The following is a 21,790-nucleotide window of genomic DNA, read 5'->3' on the forward strand; positions in this document are numbered from 1 at the left end:
AAGGTTAGTATAATCAGGGTTGACTTGGGTGGCGCACTTCTGCCTGGGAATGCTCTGGGTCACGTTCACAAGATTTTTCGCTTATCATGGCAGCAACAGTACTGAGGATTTTTTGAAAGAATTTAAAAAATTATATGTGATAAAAATTATGTTTACAAAACATTAAATGGAAAAGTGATTAGCAAATACAATCAGTCAGCAAACAACAATTGATGATAGATAACTCCGAACCAAACAAAAACGAAGTTGGAAATAGTCGGTTTGCTTAGTTTGTTCGGTATGTTTGGTTTTAAACGGAGGAATTCGTCGGTATGTTTGTTCTGGAAAAGAAAATAGAATTTTAAAAACAATCGGTACGTCCAGTTGTTAAACGTAAGAAATGCTTGGTATGTTTGACTTTAACCGTAAGAAGTTGTCGTTTTTTTTTCAATAGAAATATTATGTATTTTTTTTTGTATATAATGAAGTCAAGCACTCTGATAGGGTTCTTTCCGCAACCTTTTTAAACAAACTTTTTAATAAATTTTGGGAAATTCTGAAACCTTTGTGTAAATCATTCTTTAGCATGTTGACAAAAGTAGTAAAAAACTCAATATATTGTTCCTTTCCAAAATTAAACTTGAAACGCTTGTTGGACATTGACGCGGATCTGTTGTTTAGTTCACATTCACGGAAGTTTGTTGTTTTCTTGGGGTATGAGGACAAAGAAACCGTCGTTTTCTTAAGTTAAAAACCAAATACGGTCTGATTGAAGCCAAGCAAACCGACTGTTTCCTACGTGTGAAACCAAACATACCAACAGCATCTTGCGCGGAGCATACCAACAACTTGCTACATATTGCAACTTGCAACGTTTCCGTCTAATTAAAACGAACGGTCCCGACTATTTTCTTGCGTTTAAAAAATATAATTTCTGGACCAGGCAAGCAACCAACATTATCTTTGACAACCAAATTGCGTTTGAGGTGGGACAACAAACTTGCTTAAATGTCAAGCAAGTTGCAAAAACTTATGTTGGACTTTTCAACAGGTTTCAATCTTATTATAAAATTCGTTTCACTTAGAAACAATTTTCCGTTTACACAGTCTGAATGTGTTTTTTGAAAGGTTTTTGGATGTCAAAAACCAATTCTCTGATTAGCAAATAAAAGTTTTGACTGGCTTGAGGGGTATGTTGGACTATTCTGTGCTACGCATAGACTCGCAAGAGCGGCGCTTGTGCGTGGAAACATTCATTCAGAGTTCCAGTGATCTATGGTAGTGCTGAATTGACCTCAAAGAGCTCTTTTGTCATTTTTATTTGGTGCTTTTGTGTATGTGTCCTTTAGATCAGTAGTTTGTACCGTTTACCTGTTTTTGACAGCACTCTATGCAATCTACTATTCTTTTTTCACCGTGGAACTGGAACTGAAAAAAAAAATTCTACTCTGACATGACTGGTTATAGTTAGACTTCAAAAGCAGTTGCTGTAAGCCAAAAACATTCAATGATTGTCCTGCCTTTTCATTCTTGATCTGTTCCGGCGTTTTTCTTAGGTACTGGATTTGTTCACAATAATTTTGATGGTTAAGCCATTCAGTATGCAATATAGCTCCCCTGGTTTGAATCTCTGGTCTTTTCCAAAGTTAAAAACCTCCGACAGAAGTGGGCACTATTTTCCACTTTTAAAAATTGGGGATAAGAGTGGAAGAGTGGACAACTGAAACATTCCACTTCAATTTCAACGTTATTGCCCTTTGTTCCCACTTCTTTCCACTATTGCCCTTTGTGCCCGCTTTTCACTATTATCACCAACTGCCTCCACTTAAAATCCACTACAATTAAATTAAGTAATTCCATTGGACGCCCCACCCGGTCCGGGCGATCATATCCGCTAAATTGTCATACGATGGAAGAATTTTTCTTGCATTGGTTCTTATCCGGGGTCAAGTGCAACACGGAAGTGAATTGTGATCAAACCATTCCAGACCAATGAGACCTCTGATTAGACTGACATGCGCCCGAAGCCTCATGAGCCTTCGAAACGTGCTCGAAGCTATATGTGATCAGACCTCCCTGAAGGAAGTAACCTTTGATCAGAACATTGTCCAGACTTTAGTGCAAACCTGGCCCAGACCACCTCTAGAACTCTAGACCCCTTTCCAGGCGTCTGTGCGCTTGAAATGGCCTCTGATCAGACCATTCCCAGACGGAATTTGCCACTGGTGAGACCATTGTCTGCACTCGTGTCTGTCTTACCAGAGTCTAGATATTTTCTACACCATTGTTCAGACGTTTGCGCGCTCGCAATAGTTTTCAGACCCAGTAATTTCAGTCTGGAAAACACACCGATTGACTCGGGTCTGATCATAGGTCACTTCCGCCTGGAACCTTAACCTGGTTAGGTTGCAATATAATAGAACACAACACAAGCGCGGGACACGGACCAGATTAATTCCAAAAATAGCTATGAGAGAGAATAGATCTAACGGGGTTTGTCTTGAGCAGGGGGAATATCAGGGTCTCCTCCGAGGGCAGAGTCATCTTCCTTCAAGTCTGTCCCTTCTGCCCCGTCAAACGCATCTTCTATATCTGTACTCGCTTTCTCATCTGAAATGCAGCAATGACACGTTGCGTGATAGTTTTTTAGTCTGAAAAAATAATCGGTCAGAGTATAGTCTGGCAAGATCATACGACGAGAGTAAGTACAGCAAGAGAGTTAGACTCAATCTTGCTATGATTTTGGTTGGTAAAACTCCGGGTTGTCATCTTATATTCAGATAAAATAGCTTCACCTCAAAATGAGACATCATAAATACAACCGAAGTGCGTCAACAACAGAATTGCATAACGAAATCGTGCCAATAATATACTTCCAGTGTGGCTGTAACAATAATCTCGTCAAAATCTCCCGTATAATCTTATATAATTTCTTTTCTACATGACGGTGCCATGCACTTTTATACGCCAAAAGTTCATGCCAATAAATTTGTAATTATGAAAGAAGTTTTGATGGCTCTGAGTGAGCGAAAAGAATGAAATATCTTGCAAAAATTAAGCCATGATCTGACCAAGACCCTCCTGACCATAGATAGTGGCTGATCAGACCGTAAACTTGGAGCCATGCTCGGTCACCGGTTCGCACTCCATGTGTGGGATCCAAGATGGTCTGATCAGAACTGGCTTGGGTCGCTAACCTCTACCTGGGCACTTTGTCTTGAATATCTCGACAAGATCGTGGTATGATTTGAACAAAATTTTTTTGATTGCGTTTAAATAAATTTGTTAAATCTTGATTAATATTTTTTGGACCTTTGGATCTCCAGTGTTTTTATCTGACATGTTATGTAGCACGTTACTATCTATAAAAGCACCTGCCCCAGGGCTCGTAAAAGCTTAAGGTCCAATAAGCGGGGGGGATAGTTCCCCCATCTTTTTTACATTTCTTGCCTGAGGCATTTAGGAATTTTATCGAGCTACAAAAGAGGGTGGCAGCATAAGAGGGGGTGGGGGGGGGGTTTCTCTTGAATCAAATCATGAGCTCAAAATAAGGAATCTTCAATGAAGTTTATTTTTGTATCCATTCTGTAGCCCCATTGTTTTTTAAGGTCCCAAAAAAACAAAATATTTGTTCCTTATAAAGTATGGTAATATGTACAAAAACCAAACGTAATCTGCCCATTAGGCTGGAAGGGTGGAAACAGAAAAGAGTTTAGTTCTTTTAGGTAAAACAGTCTTTTCTTCGCGTAATAGAACGACAAAGATGTCAATGGTGGGGCATATTTGCCCGACAAGATATTATATATATATATATATATATATATATATATATAATATATATAAATATATATATATATATATATATATATATATATATAAATATATATATATATATATATGTATATATATATATATATATATATATATATATAAATCTTTATATATATATATATATATATATATATATATATATAGCACTTGCGCCTCTGAGGCGTAAAAGTTATATGCCCATTAAAATGAGAGTGAAGAGAATAGATCCAACCTTTACATGAAGTTTCGGTTCTTCCCGATAGGATCTTTTCCGCTAGCGCCCCACAGTCCTATATAGCCGGAATTCCGACATCCCCCAAAAGTTAATGTTTTGCTTCCTTCTTTAAAGGTCATTTACTTTCACAATAAAGCTCCTGTTGTAATACATCAACAACCATATATGTTTTAGTTTTCAAGAAAATCTATGTAGTAGGCCCCTTTACAAGTCTCGTATTTACTAAAAATATCCAATAGCAACAATTTATTGGTTGATGTTTTTCTTATATGCTGTGAGTTCTTGCTTTCCACATATTAATTTCAAACCTCCGATCTAGTAGTATTTTCTAAAAGCCTGCTCACACGTATGCATAAGTAATAACTCAAATGCAAACTTATTTTTTAAACATACACAAATGGGGTTGCCTATTTTATTGAGGGCGCTAGCAGAAAAGATCCTTCCCAAAATACCCTAACAAATTTGTGTTCACCATGATTGGGAGAGGAGATAGGTTATATGTCTACTAGGATGGGGAGCTATAATGGGAAAGACCCAAATATTTTTTTCCACTGACCCTAAATTAACGTTCAATGTCCATGCAAAGTGTTTTAAACGCTTTATTGTAAGCTTATTTAATTTTTATTTGCAGTTTTTGAACAATGAGATATTTAGCTTGAGTATATATAATGTACTTGACAAAATTTAGTTTTCAGAAAAGTCTGCAAACAAAAAGAAGCAATCTTTCTACACCCATTTATGGGATCTTTTCCGCTTGTGCCCCCCAGCTTAGTGGTCGCATATTATTTGCACCCCCCAGACGCACGTGTCATACTTTTGCGTAATACTTTAATATGTAATGGCACGCGCTCTGTAACTGGGGGCGCATAACGTACTGGGGGCACAAACGAAAAAGGTCCAATTTTGAATAGTTTTCTCAAGTTATAGCCCCATGAAATTTTAAACCTGAATTATGATATATTTACCATGATTGGGGGGTGGTTATACATTAACTGACCACCAGGCTTGGGGGGGAATAGGTCGAACCCGTTGAAATATTGGGTCTTTCTCATTATAGCCTCCCCCCATGAAATTATACCCCGCCATATTTACCATGACTGGGGAGGAAGGAGGGGCTATAGGTTATCTGACCACTAAGTTGGGGGGGGGGGGGGAGATATAGTGGGAAAAACCCCAGATAAACTATACCCCTCACCCACCCCTCCTAGTTGCCGTAAATATATTTTAATGGTGTTTTAATTTCGTTTTATAATGGGGAAAGCTCCGATCTTTGGGGTTTCTAACATTATAGCCCCCCCCCCCTCCTCCACGAATTATAGCCCCATTATGGTATGCTTACGATGATGGGGGGGTATACATTATATGACCGTTGAGCTGGGTGAGGGCTATAATGGGAAAGAACAGGATCTTTTGTTATAGTGGGTCTTTCCCATTATAGCCCCCCTCCCAGCTTAGTGGTCCGAACACCTATAGCCCCCCCCCCCCCCCAATCATAGTAATTATACAATGATGGTGGGGGGACTATAATTTCATTGGGGGCTATAATGGGAAAGACACTGACTTTTATAGGGGATCCGGGCGAATGAATTATATTAGGAATTGCATCGAAAAAGTGAAAATGAAAAAAAATGGCGCAATTAATTTTAAAAATGCTGTTAAGAGCACTTTAAACGGCATTTTCAATAAAACCATCATCAGCACCACGTGAGAACTGTTTTTAGGTTGTTCAAACAGGATAAAAAAGTAGCTGGAGGGCGAGAGTAACAGAAAATTAGTAATTGTCGAAAAGTGATTGTTGTAAGAGACGTTTCACATGACATGAATGACTCACCCGCTACTGGTTCTGTGAGATCAGCTCTTTTGCTCTTTTTTGCAGTACTACTCTTCTTAGGAGGCATGTCCAGAAAGCATAAAAATGTCCATCACCTCAAATAACGTCCCACAAAACAGACCATAATCAAATTCTCTCTATATATTTGCACGTGCAATCAAATTAAACTGATATCCAAAGTTAATTCTGCGAGTTCATGAATCTGATTTGACCTTAAAATTTTTATTTATAGGTGTCTTGATCCAAATTTTAAGCCAGCTTGATCTAACTTTAACGCGGATCTGTTCTGTTTATGGCCCTCATTTACAAATTCTGCTGGTATATAGCAAGTTGTCATACAAAATAGAGCACATGCGCCTGGGGGGAGCAAAAATATTATGTCCATAAGTTGGGAGTCCGTAACAAAATATAATTTTGCAATAGGAAATATCCGCTACTTCCTCCGACGCTCCAAATTTAATTGGGGGCTAGGAATATTATACCGGCCCTATTTTTTGTTGAGCGAATACCATCTACTCTGCTGCCCACTAAGCTGGGGGGGGGGGGGATAGTTGGGGGGTCAATTTACTTTTTTTTAATCTCTGAAGAAAATAATGATGCTTAAAATGATCAAACATTTCACTTTTCTCGCTTTACAATTTACACTTTTCCCAAAATGGCGGAGTATAAAACAAAAGCCCTAAACTAGATATATAAGAAACTTTTCCTACCAAATAAAACAAATTCGGTAAACATTATATATCGCGTACACGCATCTTGAGCAGACTAAATTCGCGAACAATTTTGATTAACCAGCAAATTTGTTGTTCTGATCCACGTAGGCACAAGAGATGGCTGATATCATGTTGCTTGTTCTGTAGGTTTGAATGAAAATATGAACTCCAGAGATTTCGCCGACATTGGGTATATTCTTGGGAAATTATTGGGTATATTCTGGGCTCTTTTTGAATTTTATTTCGTCGATCAATATCTTTTGAGAAAAAAAGAGAAGACGCGACAAAAAGTTTAATACAGTGGTTTAGTTTAAGCGTTTGAAAAAATTGACGGATTTCTTCCGTTTGTGCCTCCCCCCCCCCCCCCCCCCCGACGCACGTGCAATAATTTTACATAATGATTTACTATGTAATGGTACATGTTCTGAAACTGGGGGGGGGGGTTGCATAACGTACTGGGGGCAAAAACAGAAAAGATCCAAATTGACTCCAATTTGGGCTTTGTTTTTTTATTTCTCGTTTTTTCAAAAATTCTTTTTTGCGCCTTCTCGGGACAGGAGATCACTTAGCTTCAATTGATAGTCCTTGTTGCAAAACTTTTATCAAAATTTGCCTGGTATTTCCTATCTTGGCGCTGAAAATTTTTTAAACTCAAAGAGAATCTAATCTCTATAAATATTTTGCCCCAACTTTATCCTTCTCGGTGATGAATTAAACGTTAAACTATCAGAATTATTCTTTGCTGAGTTCTTCGCCCTTAACGAAGAACTAAAACCGATTTAAAAACTAAAGAACTAACTCTACATTTCGTTAACGAAAATTATACAAAATGAACACCATTGTAAGCATGCATTCTTTGAATTGTCATGCAATTAAGGTGATATGTCTGCCAATTTCAATATTTTACTGCTGAGAGTTTCAGATTTCTAAAAAAAATCATCTACTTCACAACTTGCCACCTAAAAACATTCAAATGATTGTTTTAGATGAAGCCTCATTAAAACTATCACCACTTCGTTCCAGCAATGTATTGACGAGCAGTGCACCCTGATGCGTTTTGAAGGCAAGAGTTTGGAAGCAACTAATTTTTATTAAAAATAACTTCATATTTCTTCTGTTTTTTTGTTTTTGAGCTCATGTATGCGGATGCCGAGCGGGAAAAGTTTAATGAAGTAACAAAAAAACAAACTATTCTTTTCATTTGAATAACAGGCAGTATTTGCATTTTCTAATTTTAATGGAACTTTATCCGAATAAATTTTTGAAGCACTTAATGTTGCCGTGGCATATTTTGCAAGAGAAATCTATCACCAGTTCCAGTAATTCTTTAAACAATATATTTGAAAATAATATCGAAAAAGCCCAAAAGGCCGCTATGACCTTATAATTATATTAGAAGCTGCATAATTTATATATAGACTGTTCATTAGTTTTTTTAGTTCACTTTAAATTTTGTCGTAGTTACTAGAAATCAACTGTTAAACTGAAATGTTTTATCCAAATGATTACCTTCGTTTCTCATTTTTCCTGGTCGCCGTTTAAACATTTTTAAATTTTATTTTAACGAACTTTTAGCCTGAGCTTGAATGCATACAGTAACCCAACTTTTAGAATCCTACTGTATACGAAGACATAGTTTGCAATGCAGTGACGTTGTGGAAGTAAGTAGTAGTGAAAATTCCGGTATTTCAACGGTGGGGGACCTGTCCCCCCCGTTACAATACCGGAATGGGCTTCTTCAGGTGTCCTTGTCAAAAACTTGTAAAATTTTTCGAAAAAATTGTTTCTCGTGATTGGCAAAGACTTCTAATCTTTTTGTGAATTTGGGGTTGTGAGAGTGGTGAATATTGTAAAATTTTTTGGAAGTAAGTTGGTGCGGTGAAGGAGTGAAACTTGAAAATTTTTTCGAAAATTTTAAATTTTTTTTTCAAATTCGGAATTCCTTTTCTAGTCTAATGAGACTAATGAGGGACTGGAAAGCAAACGTGACTTAGCTGATGGAACAGTGAGGTAAGGGAAGAAAAAGATAGTTTAAAATTGATAAATTTTTTTTCATTGTAAGAAATTTAATAGTTTTGCGAGTCTGCGACCGCACAAGTGGTTTTAATTTTATGGGTTTTTTTGCCCATTAGAGTTTCGAACTAGAAATAACGCATGAGAATGAATGGATGACAAAATATTGCGAAAATTGACTGAAAAATTGAACTAATAAGGGTTTAAAAATTGTCTGAAAACTGGTTAAAAAACTGATTTTATGGCTTCTATACTGTGTCAGGAAATGCTCAATATGGGGGCCAGTTGAAATTTTGTAAAATTAGGCGCTAAAAATAGTTTGAGTGGAGCTCTTAAGGTGTATTTTTGAACTCATTTTGCGCCAAAAACAGACAAAATTTTGAAAAAAATGTGAAATTTGTTGTTTTTTGGTAGTAAAATTTGGTATTAAAAAGATGTTTTTCGTAGACGAAAAGCATTTATATACATTTTTAAAAATGTTAAAAAAAGTAGTAGGTAAAATACTGCTAAGGAATCGGGTAATTGGTAATTTTTGGTAATTTTGGTAACTTTTGACGTAAGAATATAGAATAAAATGATTTATGCTAGTTAAAAAAGAGTGGGCAACAAAGTGTTATCAGGTGAATGTTTGCTGGAACAATTATTAATGAGTAATTGGCTGTTGTTTGCATGTTACTTTTTGTTAATTTTTTGTCATTTTTTGGTGTTTTTTGACAAGACAGTGAAAAAATTGATGTTTTTGGGCAAAGAATGTGGAAATAAAATGTTGTTTCCTAGTTGAAACCCAATTTACGATTAAATTTTGACATTTAAAAGCTTGGGGAAACACATAGTAGTCATTAACTAGGTGCTGAATATATGTATTTTTTGTTACTTTTTTTGTTTTTTGTAAAAATTGTCACTATTTTGCGAAACCAATGTTATACAGGAACAGTCGGCTAAAAAAGATGTCGTCAAATTGTACGGTCTTCAGTGTACAAGGTCATTTTTATTATTTGAGCTGAAATTCTGGATAAAAAGTATGAGAGAAAAAGAAAAAATAAGGCATGATTTTGACAATTTTGCCCGCGATTAACCCATTTATGTTTCTATGACGACTTCTTTGAATTGTTCATGTATGACTTCACTACATCAGACAAAACTTAGATGTGGCAACCAAAAAAATTAGGCTGAGTTTGAGTTTGAGTTCCATTTTTAGCATATCTATGCATGCAAAGCCAAAATGAGGAGAAGTGGTCTAAAATAGTTTTATTGGTTTTGCATTTTCCTAACGATTCAATTCAAAGCGAGCCGCAGTTCCTAAATTCCTCTTACAGCGTCTTGATACAATTTAGAGTGTATTTCTTGTCAACAACGGAAACAAAGTTAAGACTGAAAAGTTTTCTTTTCGAGATAATAGTGACTTTTACCACTAATAATAAGAAGTGCTTTTTTTGCTAGAATTTGATACTTGAAATGAGATGAATGATCTGAGAAATCAATTATAAAACAGTCAACATTCATAAAATCGGTTTCACAAAAGAATGTCACACGCACACACAAAAAACAAAATCTGCAAATGAATAAGTTTGATTTAGTTTTCATAATTCAGATTGATTATTCGTTTCTTTGGTGCAAAAAACTTGCTCACGGGTGGAGTCGCATAAACTGTCCAAAATAAGACGTCTTAAAATCCAGCAAATTTTGATCTCATTTCATAAGGCCTTTCTCAAATGGCTGAATAAAATCAAAAATCACAAAAAGCAAAGCCATTTGATTTACTGTAAACCACTCTTCTAACTGATAATCCTGCTGTACAGTGATAACAGTCTGTTATCTGTTAGACTCATAGGCATTTCTTTGGCGCTCAGGCGTCGATTCCGCCTTTAGAATTTTTGCTAGAGGAAACATTAGAATTAATTTCTTTGGTTACAGCAGAATTTTGGAAATCTAATTGAACAACTGGAATTTGCAGTTGAAATCCAGGAACAGTTCTGCTAAATAAAATTCGGAATTGAGCAAATCAAATTTGAAATGAAAAACAGGAAAAAAAAGTGTTCAGTTATAAGTTTAAACTAAGTGTTGTTCAATCATTACCTTCCGTTTTTTTTGTAATAGGTTACGCAAGTAGCTATTACACACAAATTGATTACACTCAATTTCTTGGTTTTTGGTGAACCTCAGTAAATTATTTGTCTTAACGTTTCCAATTTCTCCGTGCTAGCTATAGTGCATGTACACATCCATTTTTATTGCATTCCTATCTAGAACAATTAATGAATGCAGTATGTTGTTCAAATACAAAACAGCGTTGATATGAGGAATGCTATGTAGATCAAAAGATATATATGGCTTTGTGGTTTATTAATGGCTTGGTTTTAACATGTGTTCTCGCAATAAATTCCTTTTTTAGATAGAACGAAATTGCTACAACAGATACTTAACAAAGTTTTGTTACACTCTCGGGATTATTAAGCTTTGCAACAAAACTTAACCTCACTGCTTTCACACTAAATTTTGTTCCTGCACACCACTCAAACGTTTTTAATACTTTCTTATCAATTGTAATAAACAATATAACGTTTTGTTAACATTATGTGTGCAGATTTTGTGTGTGTGTCTCTGCGTGGTTACCAGAGTACTGTATAAATTTTTCATGGCGATACAAACAAGCTATGACCAGAGTATGATAGGAAAATCCCTTTATCGCTCCCTTATCTTGAAGCGATTCCGATGGATTTTGCTTTTGTACGATGAAGGCTAAGTGACTGCTTAAAAAATCAAATCTCATTTTTTCTGTTCGTAATAAATGGCTTTACCGACGCAATGAACAATAATCCATTTTGTTATTTCCAATCTTCTTAATGCGCAGCCAGGCCAGCGAAAAGAAGGTGTGCGTCTTAAAAACCAACTGTATGCTGAAACAGTTTGAATAAAAACCACGAAAATTGATTATTGGTTTCATCAATATAACAAAACAACAGTGTAAGGTTAAATAGTTTACTGGCCAAAAATGAAAATTTTAGTGAAATTGAAGGGTTTGTTTTTGAAATACTGCTAAAATTGAGGCCCTACGGTGGTATTATTGACATAGATAAATCTTCAGTAGATGAATCCTTGAAAATTTCAAAAACTTTAAATTTGCATGCCATTTTACACGACGCAGGCGGTTTCACGTCAGAAAAATATAACCAAGGGCATGGTTACTCTTATATGTTTCCTTGTAAAAGTAGCAACTGTTTTAGTGGTCATTTGTTGGGAATATTGTTTTGCTTATTTAAAAAGATTTTTCATCCGTCAATTCTTCTTTAATTGGAATGCTGAGCAGCAAAACAGCTGTGTTAGACGTTGAAGGATTTCGTCACAGGAAAGAATATTTCATCATTGAAGAACTTGGTTTTTGTACCTAGGACTATCTTGACTGCCCTTTCATTTTTACTTCCAACAAGTTATAGTGAGTTAACAACTCAACAAAAGCAATTTTTTGGCTGGTTGACTAAAAATTTGCACGGTATTGAGTGGGACACAGGAAACTATCCCTATTTTTATCTTACACAAACAATTCAAACCGTTCGCTTGAGGAATATGAGTGCAATATTCTACGCTATGGGAGAGGAAAAAAGCACAATTTTTGTCAGATATGCATGAGCGTTCTATCATTTATCTAAAATCACTTGCTTGTGCTTCGATGTCTGTGAACTATTTTACATAAAACTGTCGAAATTATTCAATGGGAAAAAAGAACTTCATTAAATATTGTGCAAAAGAAAAAGCCATTATTCTATTTTAACTGGTTAACAAATGAGAGAGGAATAGACGAAAGTGGAAGCAATCTTTCACCTAGATCAAAATTTGCGTTCTGTTACGGGGGATGGGAATCTGAGTCTTTCAATTTCCAAAGGCGAGACCATAAAGACTAGAAACCAAATTTTACAGAGAAAAATTTAATTATGGCTGACTGAGAACAAAAAAACTTAAATCATTCACTCATTTAGTGTATTTTATTGAACCTTTTATTAAGTGGAGAAAGCAGAATGTCAAAAAATCAAGCGAGAGTCTGTCCTCCAAGACTGTTAATGATGTTGAAGCAACCGGTTGGTGAAGAAATTGACAAAAAACGATCCTTCATTGCTAAAAGAGATTCAACACTTGATGAAGGAAGAAAGAGAGCGCAAAATTTTTCATTGTGACAAAACTGAGAGACTCTCTGAGTGCTTTATGGTTCATATGAAAAACTTTCTAACTGAGTTCCAATGCTATGAATTGTTTCATGTAGAGTGACTTTTTCTCAATACATTTTCTTAAAAAATAAATTTTTTCTCGAGATGGAGAGAGTAACAGTTGATAAAGTTTACGCTGTTGTAGAAGAGAGTTATTGCAAAAAGAAAATAGCAGCAAACCATCATGGAAATTTTGCAATCAATCATCGTTGACACGATCAGAAGTTGTATTTTTGTGCAAATGTTTGTTATAATACTGCTAATATCACTTTGTATTGCTAAATTAACCGTTTTTAAACGATTTCAAGGGATTTTGCCTTTGTATAATCAAGGCTAAGTGAGTGCTTAATAATTCAAATCCCATTTTGTCTGTTGGTAATAAATGGCTTTACCGACGCAATGGACAATAATTCATTTTTTTGTTTCCAATCTTTTTAATGCGCAGCCAGGCTAGCGAGAAGAAGGTATGCGTCTTAAAAAACCAACTGTATGCAGAAACTGTTTGAACAAAATCTACCAAAATTGATTTTTGGTTTCATCAATATACCCAAACAACAGTGTAAGGTTAAATAATTTTCAGGCCACAAATGAATATTTTAACGAAATTGAAGTTTTTTTTTGAAATAGCGTTAAAATTGAGGCCCTACGGTGGCATTATTGGCATAGATAATTCTTCAGTAGATGAATACTTGAAAATTTCAAAACTTTAAATTTGCAAGCCATTTTATACGACGCAGGTCGTTTCATATCAAAAAAAAATAACCAAGGGCATATTACTCTTATAATGTTCCTTGGAAAAGTAGCAACTGTTTTAGTGGTCATTTGTCGGGAATATTGTTTTGCTTATACTTAAAGACTTTTCATCCGTCAATTTTTCATTTATTGGAATGCTGAGCAGCAAAACAACTGTGTTAGACGTTGAAGGATTTTGTCACAGAAAAGAATATTTCATCTTCAAAAAACTTGGTTTCTGTACCTAGGACTATCTTGCGGGCAGTTTCATAATCATTTCCAACAAGTTATAGTAAGTTAACAACCCAACAAAAGCAATTTTACAGTTGGTTGATTAGAAATTTGCACGGTATTGATTGGGACACATGAAACTATCCCTATCTTTATCATACACAAAAAAGTCAAAGCGTTCACTTGAGGAATCTGAGTGCAATATTGTACGCTATGGGAGAGGAAAAGGTACAATTGTTGTCAAATTTGCTTGAGTGCTCTATCATTGATCTGAATTCACTTGCTTGTCCTCTGATATCTGTGAACTACTTTACACAAAACTGTCAAAATCATTCAAAGGGCAAAAACAATTTCAACAAACATTGTGCAAATGAAAAAGCCGTTTTCTATTTTAACTGGTTAACAAATGAGAGAGGAATTGACGAAAGTGTAAGCCCCCTTTCACCTGGTTCAGAATTTGCGCCTTGATTACGGGGGACGGGAATCTGAGTCTTTCAATTTACAAAGACGAAACCATAAAAACTGGAAACAAATTTTTACAGAGATAAGTTAAATTGTTAATGACTGAGGAGGAAGTTCGCTTATTCACTCATTTAGTGTATTTTATTGAATCTTTTCCTAAGTGGAGAAAACAGAATGTCGAAAATTCAACAGAGAGTTTGTCCTCCGAGACTATTACTGAAGTCGAAGCACCCGGTTGGTGGAAAAAATGAGAAAAACGATTCTTCACTGCCAAATGAGATTCAACTCTTGGTGAAGGAAGAAAGAGAGCGCAAATTTGTTAATTATGACAAAACTGAGATACCCCCTGAGTGCTTTATGGTTCATATGAAAGACTCTCTAACTGAGTTCCATTGTTATGAATTGTTTTATGTAGAGTGACTTTTTCGTGACTTTTTCTCAGTACAATTTGAAAAAAAAATTATTTTGTCTCAAGATTGAGAGAGAAACAGTTGATAAAGTTGACGCTGTTGTAGAGGAAAGTTATTTTGAAAAAGAAAGTAGCAGCAAATCATCAAGGAAATTTTGCAATCAAACAACGTTGCCACGGTCAGAAGTTTAATTTTTCTGCAAATGTGTGTTGTATTGCTGCTAATATGGTTTATATCACTCTATTGTTAAATTAACCATTTTTAAACCAAATTGTGAAGAAACATCTGTTTGAGTATCAATATTGTCAAGTTTAGTTGGTTACATTTTACCAAAACCAAGGCTAAGAAGAAGATTGTATCTACGCAAGATAGGGTCTTCATGGCTGTTGTAGAGCTTTAGGAATGTGGCAAAACGGAGTAAATTTTTAAAATGTTGAGTGGACACACATTTTACCCAGAGTTTAACAACATTTTTTTATACAGAAAAATGCAAAAAAAATATGCATCAAAATGGAGAAAAAACTTGGTGTTACGCTTAAAAAGTACACCAATTCAGAGTTTAAGAATAGCCTTGAAAACTGTCTTCTGATAATAGACAACTCGTGCAAAGAAGTTTACAGTGACAAAGAGTTTGTTAAATTAGCGACTGCAATGTGTCACAAAAAAATTAATGTTATTTACATAAAGCAGAACCTTTATCAACAGAATAAGGGGTCGGGTACAGAAAACTTGAACACAACACACTTCTCTTTGTTTAAATCAGCCCGCATTTTTGAACCAGTCGAATACTTAGGTAAACAATTGAATCTTGTTAAACTCCTAAAACGTTGCTATCAAATGTGCATACCACACAAACGTATTTAATACCTTCTTATCAATGATAACAAAGATTGTAACCTATTGTTAACATTATGTGTGTACATTTTGTGTGTGTGTCTGCGTGACTACTAGTGTTTTGTATAAACTATTCATGGGGATACATACAAACTATTACCAGAGTATGCTGGGAACATTCTTTTATCGCTCCCTTATCTTGAAACAATTTCAAGGGTTTTTGCTTTTGTATGATCAAGGCTAAGTGAGTGCTTAATAAATCAAATCCCATTTTGTCTCTTGGTAATAAATGGCTTTACCGACGCAATGGACAATAGTTCATTTTTTTTATTTCCAATCTTTTTAATGCGCAGCCAGGCTAGCGAGAAGAAGTTATGCGTCTTAAAAACCAACTGTATGCAGAAGCACATATTAGCCGAAATTTCACATTATATTTTTATACAGAGAAATGCAACAAATGAACATCAAAATGGAGAAAACACTTGGTGTTACGTTTAAAAAGTACACCAATTCAGAATTTTTGAATAGCCTTCGAAACTGTCTTCTGATAATAGACAACTCGTGCAAGCAGTTTACAATGACAAAGAATTTGTTTAATTGGCCACTGCAATGTGTCACAAAAACATTAATGTTTTTATATAAAGCGCAACCTTTATCAACAAAACAAGTGGTCGCGTACAAAAAAAACTTGAACACACAATAATTCTTTTTGTTCAAATCAGCCCGCATTATTGAAAAAGTCGAATATTAAGGTAAGCAGTTGAATATTGTTAAATTTCTAAAACGGTGCTATCAATTGGCAACGAAAGAACCGTTTGGGCATTTGCATATTGATCTTGACCAAAAAATTTCTGATGGTTTACAATATTGTTCAAAAATTACTGAGCCAGTTTCTACAGCTTTCTATCTTCCATCATATAAAGCAGAAACGAATCTTCTAACCAATAAAAGAGAAAAAAATATCTATACTGAAGCAAATGGTGCACTTGCAGCCAAAACAATTAAGCAAATTTTGCGTAGTTGTGATAATGATATTATACTTGTTTTATGAGAATGTCTTCGTAATGCTTTGCGGGGCCATGTTAGAGTGAAATTAAGAGACTCAGAGAGTTACAGTCACATATTTTAAGATGTTCTCAAGAAAAAGTCATCAGTGGATAAATGGCGAGCACTTTTACTGACAAGAACCGGTTCTGAACTGATTCAACTCAAACTTAAATTTTGTTTCAGCCATTTGAGTTAAACAATGTCAACTGCTGAAAAATTGATTTTGATTCCCAGGAACCAATATATGAAGGAGCAACCATATTCCTCACAAATAAATTCTTAATTATTCCATATTTCAGCATAGAGGTGCTCAATTATCCTTTTCGAACCGTAAGCGACCAAATGAAAACACGAACAAAGAGTACCAAGAAATTTTGGATACAAGGGAAACAACTGAACCTACTGAGTTGTCATAATTACATGCGGTCATAATTCCTCAAAATCTCAACATACTAGCGCAATCAAAAATTATCAGGACAGAGAAAATAGTTAATCAGATTAAAGAGTAAAAAAAAATGTTTTAAACAAAAATGAAATATTCATTTTTGACGGAACAGCGACAGAGATAAATGTTCCCATTTTTCTCTATGATCTGCAGCAGCCAATTGAAAAATTAAACAATCAAGATCATTTCCAGATTCTAGAGGCATTCAACATAAAATAAGACTTGGTGATAAACAGTAATGCTAAAATTGCAATCCGGAAAAAACTCAAAGAGTTACCAAACAAAAAAAAATAAAAAGAAAACAATTTCCCAAAAATAAAAAAGCACAAAGAAAGCAGCCAATTACCTACAGAGGAGTCTTCAGACGCCGGTAATGGTTTCGAAATCTCAATGGCTGATAGAACTCGTTAAGAGGAAAAACTGTCCCGCAGCATACGGAAGCGTAAAAAATCTACAAAAAGCACAAATTTAAAACCAATTAAAGTGAAATTGTTTCTAGAGTGCAAAACTGCCCACACAAAGCATAAGAAGTTTAGAAAAAGATTTCCAGCGCTGATAGTTATTTCTTACTTAAAGGAGATTTGGTCGCTAGACTTGGCTTATGTGGATAAGTTAGCAAAAGAGAAAAAAGATGTAAAATATTGTAAAATATTGGTTATTTGCGGTGGATTGTCTCTCACGTTATCTACGAGTCAAACCCTTAAAATCAAAGTACGCCAAATTAACAGCAGATGCTTTTAAGAAAACGATAAAGAACAAGCGACTTGAAAAATTGTGGGTAGATACTGGTACCGAAATTAAGGGCTCCTTCAGCACTCTTTGACAGAAAAATGAAATTGAAGTTTATAAAACTTTCATTGAGAAAAAATCGGCATTTGCGGGAAGAAATATACGATCAAGAATTTGGTATACAAGTATTTAGAGGAGAAATGGACATACTCGTATTTTAACCTATTGCAGAGCTTTGTAAAAACAATTAGCTCTAGAGTCAACAGGCTACCAAAAATGGCACCAAAGAATTTGGCAAAGGAAGATGTTCTTTACTTGATATCATTAATTTTTAATGCATCGGCAAAACTAGTTCGTCGACCAAAGTTTCACGTTGGGGTCTTTGAGCGAATATCCAAAGCGAATCGTCATTTTTGAAAAAGATACAAGCAATCTTTTACCAACAAAGATTTCGAGATTTACGGTATACCTACAACACATCCACCTAATTATAGTCTCATCGACGTATCCCAAGAACCAGTTAAAGGGATATTTTTTGAATTAGAGTCGGTCAAAGTTACAGACAATAGTATTGAAATAACAGAACAAGAATGGAATCATGGTTCACTTAGTTTCATCAGCCTCTATGAAATTTTTTCTTCGAAACATCTTGTCCTCATTCCAGAAATTATTTCAATAAATGAAATAAACTGGAGGGGGATTGGCGAGTTGCACTTAAAGAAGTTATTTTCCGGACAAAATAAATCGATAGAAAAAAATTGATTTAAGGATACTTTCTTAAGTTTCATGAGAAAAATATTCCATTTGATGATGTCTCCAGTCCAAACGAAGGAGAACGAGCTATCATTGGAATTGGTTCCTATGAAAACCGTGACCATCTTCTGAGATTCTTAAAAACAGCTAATGGATTGCCCCATTTTGACGAGGAGTTTTATTCTTCTTTTTTGGTAAAAACGGAGGAACTACTTTTTCCGATAATGAGATTATAAAATACTAGGTTTGAACGGTATTCATGATGGATCTGGTTATCATGTTGGATACAAGATGCTCGACGCCTTTGAAAATCTGACCATGGCGGATGGCACAGAAAAAACTTTTGTTGGTGACTATCTTTTCGATTTGTCTTTTGGGAAGCAACTGATTTTTATATACGTTAAAATAATTGAGTATCAATACGTAGGTGATGCTAAAGCTCTTCTTGTTCGAGTAATTGACGAAAAGTCGAATATTAAGGTAAGCAATTGAATATTGTTAAATTTCTAAAACGGTGCTATCAATTGGCAACGAAAGAACCGTTTGGGCATTTGCATATTGATCTTGACCAAAAAATTTCTGATGGTTTACAATATTGTTCAAAAATTACCGAGCCAGTTTCTACAGCTTTCTATCTTCCATCATATAAAGCAGAAACGAATCTTCTAACCAATAAAAGAGAAAAAAATATCTATACTGAAGCAAATGGTGCACTTGCAGCCAAAACAATTAAGCAAATTTTGCGTAGTTGTGATAATGATATTATACTTGTTTTATGAGAATGTCTTCGTAATGCTTTGCGGGGCCATGTTAGAGTGAAATTAAGAGACTCAGAGAGTTACAGTCACATATTTTAAGATGTTCTCAAGAAAAAGTCATCAGTGGATAAATGGCGAGCACTTTTACTGACAAGAACCGGTTCTGAACTGATTCAACTCAAACTTAAATTTTGTTTCAGCCATTTGAGTTAAACAATGTCAACTGCTGAAAAATTGATTTTGATTCCCAGGAACCAATATATGAAGGAGCAACCATATTCCTCACAAATAAATTCTTAATTATTCCATATTTCAGCATAGAGGTGCTCAATTATCCTTTTCGAACCGTAAGCGACCAAATGAAAACACGAACAAAGAGTACCAAGAAATTTTGGATACAAGGGAAACAACTGAACCTACTGAGTTGTCATAATTACATGCGGTCATAATTCCTCAAAATCTCAACATACTAGCGCAATCAAAAATTATCAGGACAGAGAAAATAGTTAATCAGATTAAAGAGTAAAAAAAAATGTTTTAAACAAAAATGAAATATTCATTTTTGACGGAACAGCGACAGAGATAAATGTTCCCATTTTTCTCTATGATCTGCAGCAGCCAATTGAAAAATTAAACAATCAAGATCATTTCCAGATTCTAGAGGCATTCAACATAAAATAAGACTTGGTGATAAACAGTAATGCTAAAATTGCAATCCGGAAAAAACTCAAAGAGTTACCAAACAAAAAAAAATAAAAAGAAAACAATTTCCCAAAAATAACAAAGCACAAAGAAAGCAGCCAATTACCTACAGAGGAGTCTTCAGACGCCGGTAATGGTTTCGAAATCTCAATGGCTGATAGAACTCGTTAAGAGGAAAAACTGTCCCGCAGCATACGGAAGCGTAAAAAATCTACAAAAAGCACAAATTTAAAACCAATTAAAGTGAAATTGTTTCTAGAGTGCAAAACTGCCCACACAAAGCATAAGAAGTTTAGAAAAAGATTTCCAGCGCTGATAGTTATTTCTTACTTAAAGGAGATTTGGTCGCTAGACTTGGCTTATGTGGATAAGTTAGCAAAAGAGAAAAAAGATGTAAAATATTGTAAAATATTGGTTATTTGCGGTGGATTGTCTCTCACGTTATCTACGAGTCAAACCCTTAAAATCAAAGTACGCCAAATTAACAGCAGATGCTTTTAAGAAAACGATAAAGAACAAGCGACTTGAAAAATTGTGGGTAGATACTGGTACCGAAATTAAGGGCTCCTTCAGCACTCTTTGACAGAAAAATGAAATTGAAGTTTATAAAACTTTCATTGAGAAAAAATCGGCATTTGCGGGAAGAAATATACGATCAAGAATTTGGTATACAAGTATTTAGAGGAGAAATGGACATACTCGTATTTTAACCTATTGCAGAGCTTTGTAAAAACAATTAGCTCTAGAGTCAACAGGCTACCAAAAATGGCACCAAAGAATTTGGCAAAGGAAGATGTTCTTTACTTGATATCATTAATTTTTAATGCATCGGCAAAACTAGTTCGTCGACCAAAGTTTCACGTTGGGGTCTTTGAGCGAATATCCAAAGCGAATCGTCATTTTTGAAAAAGATACAAGCAATCTTTTACCAACAAAGATTTCGAGATTTACGGTATACCTACAACACATCCACCTAATTATAGTCTCATCGACGTATCCCAAGAACCAGTTAAAGGGATATTTTTTGAATTAGAGTCGGTCAAAGTTACAGACAATAGTATTGAAATAACAGAACAAGAATGGAATCATGGTTCACTTAGTTTCATCAGCCTCTATGAAATTTTTTCTTCGAAACATCTTGTCCTCATTCCAGAAATTATTTCAATAAATGAAATAAACTGGAGGGGGATTGGCGAGTTGCACTTAAAGAAGTTATTTTCCGGACAAAATAAATCGATAGAAAAAAATTGATTTAAGGATACTTTCTTAAGTTTCATGAGAAAAATATTCCATTTGATGATGTCTCCAGTCCAAACGAAGGAGAACGAGCTATCATTGGAATTGGTTCCTATGAAAACCGTGACCATCTTCTGAGATTCTTAAAAACAGCTACTGGATTGCCCCATTTTGACGAGGAGTTTTATTCTTCTTTTTTGGTAAAAACGGAGGAACTACTTTTTCCGATAATGAGATTATAAAATACTAGGTTTGAACGGTATTCATGATGGATCTGGTTATCATGTTGGATACAAGATGCTCGACGCCTTTGAAAATCTGACCATGGCGGATGGCACAGAAAAAACTTTTGTTGGTGACTATCTTTTCGATTTGTCTTTTGGGAAGCAACTGATTTTTATATACGTTAAAATAATTGAGTATCAATACGTAGGTGATGCTAAAGCTCTTCTTGTTCGAGTAATTGACTCAAAACAACGCCTGAAAAACGGTAGCCCCTGCAAAGTGGAGACAATACTTAGAAATGATTTCAGCAACTTTCAGGCAGAATAAAAAATGATTTTCAAAAATTTTCCAGTAAATTTAATTTCAATCGAGGACAGAAACCGGACAATTAGTTCCATTCGCTAGGACAGAAAGGGTTATTTTGACCTTCAATTTTAAAAAATTCC

The 21,790-nt window shown here is 35.0% G+C and overlaps 2 protein-coding genes across 15 annotated transcripts in view; both read right to left on the reverse strand.

Annotated features, from left to right (window-relative positions):
* Positions 1 to 6,000, reverse strand: part of LOC142342096 (uncharacterized) — an 87,813-nt gene extending 81,813 nt beyond the window's left edge. For all 3 annotated transcript variants that reach the window (XR_012759150.1, XM_075393294.1, XM_075393286.1), the window contains exons 1-2: positions 5,856 to 6,000; positions 2,470 to 2,589 (exon numbers count right to left, since the gene is read on the reverse strand). Coding sequence is in view for 2 of the 3 variants with exons in the window: in XM_075393294.1 (XP_075249409.1) it covers positions 2,470 to 2,589; positions 5,856 to 5,922 (187 nt within the window). In the remaining variant the exon portion in view is untranslated. The remainder of the gene's footprint in view (positions 1 to 2,469; positions 2,590 to 5,855) is intronic.
* Positions 1 to 21,790, reverse strand: part of LOC142342119 (cilia- and flagella-associated protein 46-like) — a 754,419-nt gene that overhangs the window by 558,568 nt on the left and 174,061 nt on the right. The gene's annotated exons all lie outside the window — the stretch shown is intronic.

The sequence above is a fragment of the Convolutriloba macropyga genome, chromosome 1 (genome assembly GCF_964194025.1).
Source record: "Convolutriloba macropyga chromosome 1, txConMacr16.3, whole genome shotgun sequence".
NCBI classification, from domain to species: domain Eukaryota; kingdom Metazoa; phylum Xenacoelomorpha; order Acoela; family Convolutidae; genus Convolutriloba; species Convolutriloba macropyga.